Here is a 14,347-nt window from a genome sequence, read left to right as displayed (position 1 = left end):
TTCTTTGTGGCCTCAGTAGTGCCACCAATAATGTGCCAGTAAGAAGTGCCCCCATAGATGTCCCCCAATAATGTGCCAGTAAAATGTGCCCTCTTAGATGCCCCCCAATCATGTGCCAGTAGCCTGAGCCACCCATCATGTGCCAGTAGCCATAGGCGGCCCCCCCCCCCATCATGTGCCAGTAGCCAGAGGGCCCCCCTATCATGTGCCAGTAGCCTGAGCCCCCCATCAACATGTGCCAGTAGCCATAGGCGGCCCCCCCCCCTATCATGTGCCAGTAGACATAAGCGCCCCCCCCTATCATGTGCCAGTAGCCATAGGCGCCCCCCCTATCATGTGCCAGTAGCCATAGGCGCCCCCCCCCCCCCCCCAATCATGTGCCAGTAGCTATAGGCGGCCCCCCCCTATCATGTGCCAGTAGCCATAGGCGGCCCCCCCCTATCATGTGCCAGTAGCCATAGGCGGCCCCCCCATCATGTGCCAGTAGCCATAGGCGCCCCCCCTATCATGTGCCAGTAGCTATAGGCGGCCCCCCCTATCATGTGGCAGTAGCTATAGGGCCCCCCCTATCATGTGCCAGTAGCCATAGGCCCCTCCCTATCATGTGCCAGTAGCCATAGGGCCCCCCTATCATGTGCCAGTAGCCATAGCCCCCCCCCCCTATCATGTGCCAGTAGCCATAGGGCCCCCTATCATTTGCCAGTAGCCACCAGTATTGTACAGAAAGAAAAAAACACTTATACTTACCTCCCTGGCAGCGATGCGATGCAGGCCTCTTCCGGCCTGTGTCCCGCGCTGTATGGCTCAGGGATCAGGCGGCGCAATTACGTCATCGCGCCGCCTGCGCCGGCCTCTGAAGCGCTCATCTCCGTGTGACACTGACTGTCTTGCCTGCCTAAAGTTAGTTGCGGGGGGGCCCCTAAGGACTCGGGGGCCCGGGGGCAATTGCCCCCCCTTGCCTCTATGGAAACGCCGGCCCTGCCCCTACTTCTTCCCCCATGGGGGGCAAGTTTTGTCACATCTGCAGTTCTCTAGCTCTTTATATCCAGACGCCATTTTCAGTTCGTCTTCTTCCAATCAATATTCCACTGAGTGGTTTCCTTTTATCTTCTCACACCATGCTGTGACTGTTGATGGCTCTAGGGTGTTTTTTTTTCTGGGGTTCTGACCCATGGGCATCACTTCCTTAGAAGTGTTCTGGATCCAGGCTATGTTTCTCTCTCCTGTATCTTCCGCAGTGTCTTTGTTTCTTCTGGTGACTGACTTGTCTTCATTCTTGTCCATCTTGTGGATATTCTGTGTGCTCTCCACTTCTTCTGAAGTCTCCTAAGCCGTGACTTATATTCCCTGGGCTGTTTTTTCTTCTGCCCAGCCGGAGCCTCTGCGTATTCAGATGCTCTCTGGCTGTCCTTCCGGGGAATGGGTCTTCCTGTCCCTTTTCAGGGTTCCTGGGGTGTCCTTCCCCCGCATTTCTGTGTGGGGCCTTATGACCGGCCTTGGATTTGTTCTTTTCTTGTTCCCTCCCCATGGTACTGCTCCATGGTAACGTCCCATGGTTTTCTGTTTCCCCAATGATACGAGTGAGAAAATAGGATTTTTTGTGCTTACCTGTAAAATCCCTTTCTCGCTGAGTTCATTGGGGGACACAGCTCCCACCCCGTAAGTACATTGCTGGCTCTACTTGATGGGTCCCTCCAGTTCTTGATTCTGACCCATCTCCGGTTTTCTTACTTTTTATTGTCTTCTGTTGGCTTCTCTTGGCTGCTCCTACTGCTTTTGTACAAACTGATTAGCTCAGTGTCTGCAGGAGGGATATAGCTGAGGGGAGGAACACTTTTTTGCTTAGTGTCGCCTCCTAGTGGCAGCAGCTATCCCATGGTCTTCTGTGTCCCCCAATTAACTCAGCGAGAAAAATATTTTACAGGTAAGCACAAAAAAGTCCTATTTTTCCATAACTATCACACACATTAAATAGTTAGCAGTGTAATTCTTTACTGTTTGCAGGTGCCAGTTATGTTTATGCAGCATGGCGTTGCAGAGCCTCGGCTGCGGACAGAAGTGAAGCCCTCAAGCTCTTTGGATTACGCATGGGATGAGCCTATTCTGCCATCATACATTACACTGACTGTGAAAGGAGCGGGCTCTTCGGAGACTGTATGCAATATGAATGATTTCCAGGACAGCAAGCAGCTTTACTATGAAAATTTCATCTATATTGCTGCCACCTATACATTTTCAGGGTAGGATTATTTGCATTGCATTTTGAGCTTATTGGGAGAGATTTATAAAATTGGTGTAAAGTAGAACTGGCTTAGTTGCCCATCGCAACCAATCAGATTCCACCTTTTATTTTCCAAAGAAGCTGTGAAAAATTAAAGGTGGAATCTGATTGGTTGCCATGGGCAAGTTCTACTTTACGCCAGTTTGATAAATCTCCCCCTATTTTCTCCTATTTAGAAGGGGAAGTGATGTAGATTTGTGGCTTTTCACTATTTTTCAGAGTTTAGCCCCACTGAACTCTGGTAGAATAAGGGATCATGAGGTCTTAGAGAATGAAGAATTATGGGTTCTTACACCCAGAACTGAAGCATTCTGGTTTCTTATGTTTTTTCTTTACAGCCTGCAAGAGGGAAATGTTCTACCAGTCACACAGTCGAAGAATGTCATCTATGCAGAGTTGGTTCTGGATGTCCAACCCAAAACGCTCAGAGTGATTTTGAAGAAGAAGGTATGGATAGCCATGGTGATGGATTAAAAGGAGATCTATTACCATGATAAGTCTGATTCATTTATGAAATCTTCATCCTATTGACGTTGCCCTACTAGAAGATGCAGTTGAGCTCGCTAAATATGCTCATTAGCCATTTACTGTTATTGAAGTCAGGTTACCCCTTGGAGGGTGTATTTCACACCTGTAATATTGGAGTCTGACTGCTTTGACCAGGCAGGCAGTCAGTGTGGCATTCTGTGTAATACATGGACAGCCTGAGTCCTCTCTAGTGATTGTCAACAATCAGGGATGCAAATTGTTCCTCTCTACCCATGGTGACTATTCAGAACCGCTAATGTATATAAGGCCTCTTTCACACTTGGGTTGTCCGGATCCGGCGTGTACTCCACTTGCCGGAATTACACGCCGGATCCGGAAAAACGCAAGTGTACTGAAAGCATTTGAAGACGGATCCGTCTTCAAAATGCTTTGTGTTACTATGGCAGCCAGGACGCTATTAAAGTCCTGGTTGCCATAGTAGTAGTGGGAAGCGGGGGAGCGGTATACTTACAGTCCGCGCGGCTCCCGGGGCGCTCCAGAATGACGTCAGAGCGCCCCATGCGCATGGATGACGTGCCATGCGATCACGTGATCCATGCGCTTGGGGCGCCCTGACGTCACTCTGGAGCGCCCCGGGAGCCGCACGGACGGTAAGTATGCCGCTCCCCGCTACACTTTACCATGGCTGCCAGGACTTTAGCGTCCCGGCAGCCATGATAACCATTCAGAAAAAGCTAAACGTCGGATCCGGCAATGCGCCGAAACAACGTTTAGCTTAAGGCCGCATCCGGATCAATGCCTTTCAATGGGCATTAATTCCGGATCCGCCCTTGCGGCAAGTCTTCAGGATTTTTGGCCGGAGCAAAAAGCGCAGCATGCTGCGGTATTTTCTCCGGCCAAAAAACGTTCCGTTCCGGAACTGAAGACATCCTGATGCATCCTGAACGGATTTCACTCCATTGAGAATGCATTAGGATAAAACTGATCAGGATTCTTCCGGCATAGAGCCCCAACGACGGAACTCTATGCTGGAAGAAAAGAACGCAGGTGTGAAAGAGCCCTAACACATGTACAGATCCATTTATTCCAACTTCATCAATGCAAGATATGTTACAGTTGTATCTGTTGTACGTAGTAGACTTGTAGTCATCGTGGCTTAGCGAATCACCCAATGTATAGAAAAAATGTTCAGGTGTCTGAATGTGGGTAAACATGGACTCATCAATATCTTATTTAGTTGCCGGATGATGTGTAGAGTGTGCATCTAAAACTCAAGTCCAAATGTTTAAATACTATACTGATCAGCATGCTTCTTTACTATGTTAAAACAGGAGCCAGGTAAGAGGTCACAGCTTTGGAGAATGACGGGCACTGGTATGCTGTGTCATGAAGGATCTTCACCTCCACATAACCCAAATAAGCCATCTGCTACACGATCTCTTGAGTCCTCCTTGGTGCTGGACATTGCTGGACTAGCAGCTGTTACAGATAATCGGTACAGTATATTACTTCATAAACATCTGATAGATGGGGTCCTACCTCAAGGTCCCTAACCAACAGAAGAACAGGAATTCTCTTATCTTCTTTCCAGCAGGCGCGGCAGCAGCACATTTCTACTTCTGTAATCTAGATGTAGAAGATAGATCCTTGTCCCTAGTGTTGATAATTTCCCCATCTCACACATAGTATTGCCAATTACATACACTGTCAATGACCTTTCAGTGTGTTTCTTGGTTGGGTCGTCACCTGGGAGGAAACTAAGATAAGCACAAGGAGAACATACATGTGCTGCCCTGGTTAGATTCAAGTCCAGATCCTCAATGCTACATTTCCAGTGCTAACACTGAGAAGTATGTTTTGTTGTATTCTTAGGTATGAACCACTGATGTTGAGGAAGCCAGATCGACGACGGAGTACCACACAGACATGGTGTTTTCGAGATGGAAAATTAAGCTGCAGTTTGCCTGGGCTGGTTGTGCAGGTTGGTTTGTAAAATTGTTAAATGCAATATTCAAGAAACTATAAGGGGCAGTATACTGAGATAAAAATACTATTTTAATGAAAACTGGGAGATAAAATGACAGCCCCACAGACAAACAACACGAAAAACCCATGCGCATTCGCCAGGCGCACGTGGTAGTGCCGCACCAGGCGAATGAGCAAAAGTTAGGAGACAAACACACACATATATATATATATATATATATATATAGGTGACGGACACGTCTGATGGTAACAGAAGGCGGGCAGAACAGTATGGAGACCAAATAAACTGGCCCTTTTGCCTCCCTGCTTGTCCTAAGTCACCCTATAGACTATGTCCTAAGGACGGGGTCCAAAAAGCCCCGCAAGGGGTGGCCCAGACAGGAACTCTCTCCCTGTTAAATGACCCTGATCAGGCCCTAGCAGAAGGGAGAGTATCCGTCCGAAGGAATGGCATATACATTACATATACATTACATATATTGCTGGACATAGTCTATAGGGTGACTTAGGACAAGCAGGGAGGCAAAAGGGCCAGTTTATTTGGTCTCCATACTGTTCTGCCCGCCTTCTGTTACCATCAGACGTGTCCGTCACCTATATATATATATATGTGTGTGTTTGTCTCCTAACTTTTGCTCATTCGCCTGGTGCGGCACTACCACGTGCGCCTGGCGAATGCGCATGGGTTTTTCGTGTTGTTTGTCTGTTGGGCTGTCATTTTATCTCCCAGTTTTCATTAAAATAGTATTTTTATCTCAGTATACTGCCCCTTATAGTTTCTTGACTTTTGTACCTTAGCAGTATCTAGGGGGTTGTTCCCATATCCCCTTAGTGACCACCTTTTTTCTTAAATGCAATATTATCTACAACCATATGTACGCAAATGTATTCAGCTTCTTATAGTTAGCAATCTTCCATGGATTCATGGATTACTGCCTTGATGCCAATTCAGCTGCAAACATCCTGACCTGCTTGTGTTTATTTCAGGCGAGAAATGGGGTTTCTGGATTATATGATGGAGCTGAGGTTGTGCTCGGACCAGATGCTTCGTTAGATCATATGGGATCTGTCCCCAAAGAGCAGCAGTTTATAAACCAGAAGATGAGGCCAGGTTCTGGCGTGCTGTCTGTCAGAGTTATCCCTGATGGGCCTACAAGAGTTTTACAGGTACGTGTATGCATATTGCATATGACGCCATCATGCTTTTCGTAAAGAAAGCCTACAGCGTCAGAGGTGTGAATTATGCCATTCTTAAACAATGGGAACATAAAACTGAGTAATGCACACTGCAGCTGCTGAAGAATCTCTTTTTTAAAGAGCAAGAAGGAACAATACATGTGGTTGACATAGGAGAAGGAATTTTCTGCAGTAGGGATCTGTGACAAGCCAGAGATGCAGTGCCTGTGTATAGCCACTCATCTCTGTATAATACTCATGTTCTGACATTAGAATGTGCCGTTTAAATACATTTTATTCCAGATGTTAATGGATGTCATTAACAGTAGTTGAAATTTAACCCCTTCAAGCGACCAGTTTGGACCAAATGCCAGAGCCCCATTTTTCAAATCTGACATGTCAGTTTATGTGATAATAACTTTGGAACGCTTTTACTTATCTAAGACATTCTGAGATTGTTTTCTCGTGACACATCATACTTAATGTTAGTGGTGAACTAGAGTTGATGCGTTTTACCTTTATGCATAAAAAATTCTAAAATTTGCAGAAAATTTGGAAAAATTAGCTATTTTCAAAATTAGAATTTCTCTGCTTTTAAGACGGATAGTGATACTTCATAAAATAGTTATTACTTTACATTCCCCATATGTCTACTTTATGTTGGCTTCATTTTGTAAATGTCATTTTATTTTTCTAGGAAGTTAGAAGGCTTAGAAGTTTCTAAGCAAATTTTAAGATTTTGAAGAAAATTAGAGTATTACCCCCCCCCTCTCCCCCTCCCTCTGCTCCTCATCCGTCCCTGTCTGCTGGTGTAGCGATCTCCCTCCTCCTGTGTCGGCGGCGGCGGTATAGCACTGCGGGGGTTAATGTCTGCAGCATCGCGGCTGCAGCGTCCCTTCAGTTACAAGGAGGGCCGTCCTCGATCTCTCCCTCTTACAACACGCCTCCCCCCTATTCAACCCTCATAAGCGAGGCAGCATGACTGGCACTATATAAACCCCTGACATGCGAGTGCCGGGGGGAGCGGGGCTTCTTCACGGCTGTTTCCTCCGCACGATCTGCGCGGGGAGGCGGAGCCTATTTTCCCGCTGCGGCATTCCTGAAGACCTCTCCAACGCTCCTTTTGCCACAAGGACACAGGACCTGAGACTTCTAATAGTAGGAGATCGCTACCCCCTCCAGCATAGAGAAGCCACACAATGTCCAATCCGGCCAAGACCCCTCCCCAGGCACCCTGCAGGACCACCTATTATGCCTGCACCTCATGTTCTGTAAAATTCCCTCGTGGCCAGTCACTCTCACTATGCTCTGCATGTCATGCGGCCCTACAGAGCCATCCATCCATATTATCACAACCCACAAGGGCAAGGTCCCTGTCCCGGGCAGTAGAAGACCTCTCCAAAGTCTCCCATTTTACCCTTTCATTACTGAGTCGTTTGGTAGAGAAATCACCCCCGGTGCAGCCCTCATCTTCGCAAGGCGCACAAACCAGGAGCAGGCTTCCTAGCAAGCGTCCCAGATCAGATGGTGAGATTGCGGATTCAGATACGAGATGGACCTGGAGCAGTCTTCCCAGATTGCGTCTATGGTGGATAGTCTGATTTCAGCTATCCGGGACACTTTCCAAGTTCAGGAGGAACTCCCCTCCACCACCCACCAGGGAGTGTCGTTTCGTACGTGCAAGGCAGACCCCTAAGTCCTTCCCCGTACAGGACGATTTTTCCGTTGTTGTCGCAAAATCTTGGGACCAACCAGGTTTACGCTTCATTGTTCCAAAGCGGTTAGACCTGCTCTACCCGTTTCCAACTGATTGTGTGAAAAAATGGGCCTCGCCTCCGAAGGTAGACCCACTGGTCGCTCGCCTCGCAAAAAACACGACTATTCCGGTGGCAGATGGCTCCTCTCTCCAGGACCCAGTGGATCGGCGCATTGACTCGCTATCTAAGTCGGTCTTTGAAGCCAGTGGTTCAGCCTTACGCCTGATCTTCGAATCTGCATGGGTAGCCAAGGCAGTTTCGGAGTGGGCCCTCCGTTTGAACCAAGACCTTGCGACCAATCTTCCTCCGATGGAACTCCAGTCCTTGGCGGTACAAATTTCCCAGGCAGGGAAGTACCTCTGCGAAGCGGCTCTGGACGCGGGGACGATGGTTGCCCTCTCCTGGGCTCTCACGGTATCTATCCGCCGAGAACTATGGCTTAAAGTCTGGTCGGCGGATTCATCCTTCAAACGTTCTCTTTCAAGACTTCCCTTTGTCGGATCTCGACTCTTTGGTACCCGGCTAGATGAGATTATTTCGGAAGCAACATGGGGAAAAAGCACCCATTTACCACAACCCAAGGTGAAACGTGCCTTTTGTCCTAGGGTCACATCTTCCCGTTACAAGTCCTTTCGTAGGTTTGCAGGCACCCGTCCGGCAGCCCCACCTGCGGCTAGACCACCCAATCAGGACCAATGAAAGGGCCCATCCTTCAAACCCCAGCCAGCATGGCGTCCGTGAGCCCAACAGCCTCGTTCCGCTCTCGGGAAACAGCCCTCAACATGAAGGTGGGGGGTCGTCTCCTTCTTTTTCAGCAACTGTGGCGGACTCATATATCGGACGCTTGGGCACTAGAGGTAGTGACATCAGGATACAAGATGGAATTCAAGTCTATCCCACCCAACCGTTTTTTTCCTCTCCCAACCGCCCAAGGATCCATTTCGGGCGGCTGCTTTCTTCCAAGCAGTTCAGTCCCTTCTCATACGGGGGGTGATAATTCCGGTCCCCTTACACAAAAGATTTACGGGTTTCTATTCAAACCTTTTTCGTAGTACCCAAAAAGGAAGGCGATGTCCACCCAGTACTGGACCTCAAAATAGTGAACCGCTTCCTCCGCATTCAACGATTCAGGATGGAGTCACTTTGCTCCGTGATTGCCTCATTGGTGCAGGGGGAGCTCATGGCGTCCATAGATATCCAAGACTCCTACTTACACGTTCCCATCGCAACCGCTCATCGACGTTTTCTTCGGTTTGCCATTCATTCATGTCACTATCAGTTCGCCGCCCTGCCATTCGGCCTAGCGACAGCTCCGAGAGTGTTCACAAAAGTACTTGCCCCCCTCCTGGGTCTCCTGCGCTCCAGGGGCATTACTCTCCTCCCATATCTAGACGATATCTTGATCAAAGCGTCTACGGTCTCCCAATGCGAGGAGAGTCTTCAGATCACTTTGAGCACCCTATCCCGCTTCGGGTGGATAGTCATTCTATTACTCCAACGCCGCAACACGTCTATCCGCAATTGCATGCAGGTGTTGGACATGATGGTGGCCTCCTTCGAGGCCATCCCCTTCGCTCAATTTCACACGAGGTGTTTTCAACGAGCCATTTTGTCATCCTGGGACAAATCTCCGGATTCTCTGGTTCGCCGGGTCCGTCTGTCCCTCCAAACGCGTACAGCCCTCAGTTGGTGGACCGAGTCTGCGCATCTGATTGCGGGGAAATCTTTCCTTCCAGTGATATGGACGATCATTACAACCGACGCCAGCCTTCGCGGTTGGGGGCGGAGTCCTCGCCACACAGACGGTCCAGGGCGTTTGGTCTCCATCGTAGTCCAAACTACCCATCAACATATTGCAACTCCGGGCCATTTATCTCTCCCTTATCCATTGGACTCCACTTCTGCAGGGTCGTCCGATCAGGGTACAATTGGACAATGCCACAGCTGTGGCTTACATCAACCACCAAGGTGGGACTCACAGCCTTGCGGTGATGCAGGAATCTGCAAAGATTTTACAGTGGGCAGAGTCCCATGTTCCGGTGATTTCGGCAGTCTTCATCCCAGGAGTGGACAACTGGACGGCAGACTTTCTCAGCCGGACAACAGTGGACCCGGGGGAGTGGTCCCTCCATCTGGAGGTGTTCGAGACCATCTGCCTCAGGTGGGGACGTCCGGAAGTGGACTTGATGGCCCCCAGGTTTAATCACAAGCTCCCGTGCTTCATCTCTCGCGCAAGGGATCCAACAGCACACGACGTGGACGCTCTTGTGGCACCATGGGACAGCTTTGCGTTCCTTTACGTGTTTCCACCGTTACTACTTCTACCTTGGATCCTACGCAGAATCAGGAGGGAAGGCATCAAGACAATCCTGATCGCCCCAGACTGGCCTCGACGTGCTTGGTACTCAGAGCTCATTCTTCTGCTAGGAGATGCTCCGTGGCCTCTGCCACTCAGAACCGATCTGCTCTCCCAGGGCCCAGTTTTCCACCAGAGTTTAGATACGCTACGTTTAACGGCGTGGCTGTTAAAACCTTTCTGTTGAAATGCAGAGGTTTTTCTGATGCGGTCATTCGAACCATGATTAGGGCCAGGAAACCTTCCTCTTCTAGGATTTAACACCGGACCTGGAAATCCTTCTTGCGCTTCTGCGAGGAACAAGCTCTTCCTCCCAGGCGTTTTTCCCGCCCATATTCATTGGGGGACACAGGAACCGTGGTATATCTATGTCCTCAAGGAGGCGTTGACATTAGTAAAAGCTGTTAGCTCCTCCCCTGGCAGCTATACCCCCTCCAGCCTGGACAGAGAGCTTCAGTTTTTTCTAGTGTCAATAGGAGGCAAGACCTCCCTGCTCTGCAGGGAATCTCCTAAAGATTTTTTATTTTAGTTAATTTTTTCCTTCTTTTTCAGATGGGAAAACAGTGGACGCCTCGCCTCCCTGTTCTCCCGGGGTCGTGTTGCGCCAGTGCCGGTCACCCGCACAGCTGCCTCCCCCCACAGAAGACAAGGTGGACCAGGGCAGCCTCGCTCCCCTGCATCCCGCCAGCCAAGGGGTCACCCATCCAAGTCCCTCAATTCCAGCGTCCTGCCACTACGGTGCCAGTAGCTGAAGGGGTTACCCTGCTGGACCAGCAAAAGGGTGAAGATGGCGGCAGGACAGAAGATGAGGTGAGTACACGGGACTAGGTAAGTATTAACCTCTTCCCACTCCCTATCTCCCTCTTGGCATGGTTCTCCCCTGGTGCCCTTAACCCTCCTTTCTCTCTGCATAGTTTTCTCCTGCCCTCAGCGTTAACCCATGGGGACACAGCAAGGCACAAGCTGCCGGTGGCCTTTATTATCTTAGGTGGAGGACATTCCAAGACCCCTAAAACAGTCCCTCTTACTCCCCCTCTAAGCCGGTGGACGGCTAATTGGGGGTTAATATGGAAGGAGGTATCGCGGTCTCAGGCGCTGCGGGTGACAGACCACTATAAATCAGCGGGAGAAAGAGGAGCGCATGGCTCCCACTCCCCGATACCCGGCTCCATGTTCCGACCCTATCGGGTGCGGTTCGCTGACAGGGTTAATGAGGACAAGACATTCGCGGACGCCTCGTACGCCGCAATAGTTCCCCTGGTGGCGGGGGGGGGGAGTTGCGGTGGCGAGCTGGCGCAAATTTCTTCCGCCTAGCTGTTCCCCTCCCCCAGAGCCAGCTGAGCACCCCCCTTCCCCTGCTCTCTGCACTTTTAACCCTTCCTGGCCGGCCCTGGGTCTTCAAGGAGTTAAAATACAGTGCAGTTACTTACTGAAGTAACCCTTCATACCCTTTAAGAACCAGTATAAAAAAAATTTAAAAAATAAATAAATAAAAAGATAAGCATTTAATACAGGCCCGGTCCAGACTGGGCCCGTACTCTGTCCCAGTCACAGGAGGACCTCTCATAGTCCCAATCCACCCTTCACGGCTGTTTGGTTGATACTTCTCCATACACCTGCGCAATACAGGGGACCCTGAAGGATTCCCTATTCGCCCTCCGGTGCCGTTGGCTGACAATCCTCCACCTGCACAATCAAAGAAGGACCTCTGACATTCCCAATCCACCCTCTGGGTCGTTTGGTTGATAGTTCTCCACCAGCGCAATTCAATAGAGGACCTCTGACGTTCCCAATCCACCCTCCGGGTTGTTTGGTTGATGATTCTCTGCCCGATTCAGACCCTGACATGAATCCGAAGCAATCTCCCAGGATTGCGCCTACGGTGGCCGTCAGTACTTGTCGTATGCATTGCCCCCTTCAATGGGGGAGTAATTGCACTACTTTGGGATACAGTACTTGCCTTATACATTGTCCCCTGCCATAGGTGGACTACGTACCGGTACACTGGTTTCAGTGCCGGGCGTATACATTCCCCCTTCTGTAGGTGGTGGAATTGCATCTCCACTCGGTTCAGTGCCTGCCGTATGGTAGAGTAATTGCACTACCATTACATACGGTCCCGACTGTCGCACTATCCCTTTCCATGGGCGGAGTGTTGCACTTCACCGTGCTTCCTGTTGCATTTTCCCCATCCGCAAGTGATCCACTAGCGGGGAATAACTAAACATCTTGGGATGTTGCAACTCAACTACGCCACGGCTCTAGGTGCCTTTGCTTTCACAGAGGGTGTGGCAACAGTCGGTACTCTTACTCTGGTGGTATACTGTGCCGCCAGTGGATACGGTGGCTATTTCTTCCTTCTTTGGCGCGGTTTTGAACATGCTCATCCTCTGTCTTTCCAGGGGTTGCCTAGTCACTTATGTGTCCCAGAGACCCCCCATCTCCATGGACCTCCACCATTCCTGTCGGTCATGATTTTGTCCGCATCAATGCGTAGTGCGTGCACCATTGCGCATATTTGGGGAGTACATTCCAGCGAGTCGAATGTTTCACTGACCCTTTATTCTCTGTCACCACTCCTCCTTCTGGGGAAGTGGTTATGCTGGCACTCTCCACAGGTGCAGCCTTTTTTCTTTTGCTAAGACTTGAGTTCGTAGTCGCTGCAGTGGGACACCCCCCTCAGTTAGGGGCTCCCCCTCTCTAGTGCTAGCTTGGCAGTTGCTCCTGCTCAGCGCCCTTCCAGGTAGGGTTTTTTGAATTAGCTCTACTTAACTCGGGCAGTATGGTACGTGGCTTCCATGGCTAGTCTCAGGCCTCCCCCTCACCTCTGCGCTCACGGGCAAGCGCTGGCTACTACTGTGGGAGTGGTATTTGCGTTACCACTACATATTTCGGTTCTTCTGCAGCTCATTCTTCAGGTGGTGGATTCTTCTAGCACTGAATTCGGTGGCATCTGCGGGTGGCCCCCTCCTCTGTTGGGGTATGGCGCTAGCAATACAGTGTGACTCCCCTTGACTGGCTCCCTCCTCGGGCGTGTTTTTTGCACAGCCACTTAATCTTTGGCTACTCTGTATAGCGCCGGTCTCAGACGGGGAATGGACTTAGACCTAGCCTATTCTTCTCTGGTCCTTTTCCTCCTCTGGCTCATGGTTCATAGCCACCCCGCATGCCTTGGTAGTTCCCACGTTACTACCTTCCCTCATCTGCATTTGCATGGGGTATTCATGTGGTGGCCTTCCATTTCCAGACACGCTCCAGTTCCGACTGGTGGGCTGTGGCGCCTTCCACATCCCTCCTTCTACTGGGACTTCTTCCATGGGTCCGGGTGTGCTAACGGTATCTACACGAAAGCTTTCCACTTTTCTCTCCCATGCAAGAGTTCCGGAAGCATGCAGCGTGGACGCCCTGATATTTCCTTGGCGGGAGTTCTCCCATCTTACGTGTTTTTTCCCCTTCCCCTCCTACCCAGGTTTCTACGGAAGATCAAGATGGAGGGCATTCCAACGAATCCTAGTCGCTCCGGATTGTCCCTGTCGCGCGTGGTACGCCGACCTCGTTCTCCTTCTAGGAAACGTCCCTTGGTCACTGCCACTCAAAGACGACCTTCTTCATAGGGTCCGGTCATACATCAGCATTAAAGTCTTTGGTTGACGGTGTGGCTATTGGAACCGCCATTCTGACATGGAGGGCGTTTTCGGCGGACGTCATCCGCACTATGATTCAAGCCAGGAAGCCTGCATCGCCCAGGATCTATTAGGACCTGGAGGTCCTTCCTGGGCTTCTGTGGAAGCCAGGACATCCCCTCACTCAGTTTTTTTTCTCTCCCCATGGTCCTGTCCTTTCTACAATCAGGGTTGGACCTGGTTTAACCCTTAGTCTCCTGATGGGTCAGGTGTTGGCGCTTCTATCCTGGGGAAGCTTCCAGCATACTCTGGTTCCCTGGTGTCCATGGAAACCTTCCTTCAGGGGTTGGCACATACTGTTCCTCCGTACCGTCCTTTACCGCCTTGGGATCTGAATATGGTTCTCTCAGCGTTCCAGCCTTCTCCCCTTGAGCCCTTGCGGGAGATCTCACTCCGGCTCCTGTCCTAGAAGGTAGTCTTCTTGTGGCTATCACATCCATCAGACGGGCGTCCAAGTTGGGGGGGCGCTCTCTTGCAGAAAACCCTTCCTGGTTCTTCACAAGGATAAGGCGGTTCTCCGGCCCATTCCTTCTTCTCACGAAGGTGGTCTCTGACTTCCATATCGATGAAGAAATTGTCCTTCCTTCACTGTTCCTCCCCTTCACACCCTACGGAAGGG

The 14,347-nt window shown here is 50.2% G+C and overlaps 1 protein-coding gene across 2 annotated transcripts in view; it reads left to right on the top strand.

Annotated features, from left to right (window-relative positions):
- VPS13D (vacuolar protein sorting 13 homolog D) overlaps positions 1-14,347 on the top strand; it is a 351,123-nt gene that overhangs the window by 201,819 nt on the left and 134,957 nt on the right. For both annotated transcript variants that reach the window (XM_040429067.1, XM_040429073.1), the window contains 5 exons: positions 2,005-2,240; positions 2,620-2,728; positions 4,102-4,265; positions 4,643-4,751; positions 5,744-5,923. In XM_040429067.1, the coding sequence (XP_040285001.1) occupies positions 2,005-2,240; positions 2,620-2,728; positions 4,102-4,265; positions 4,643-4,751; positions 5,744-5,923 (798 nt within the window). The remainder of the gene's footprint in view (positions 1-2,004; positions 2,241-2,619; positions 2,729-4,101; positions 4,266-4,642; positions 4,752-5,743; positions 5,924-14,347) is intronic.

Source organism: Bufo bufo, chromosome 1 (assembly GCF_905171765.1).
Source record: "Bufo bufo chromosome 1, aBufBuf1.1, whole genome shotgun sequence".
Taxonomy (NCBI): Eukaryota; Metazoa; Chordata; class Amphibia; order Anura; family Bufonidae; genus Bufo; species Bufo bufo.
This window is presented reverse-complemented; position numbering and strand designations above follow the sequence as displayed.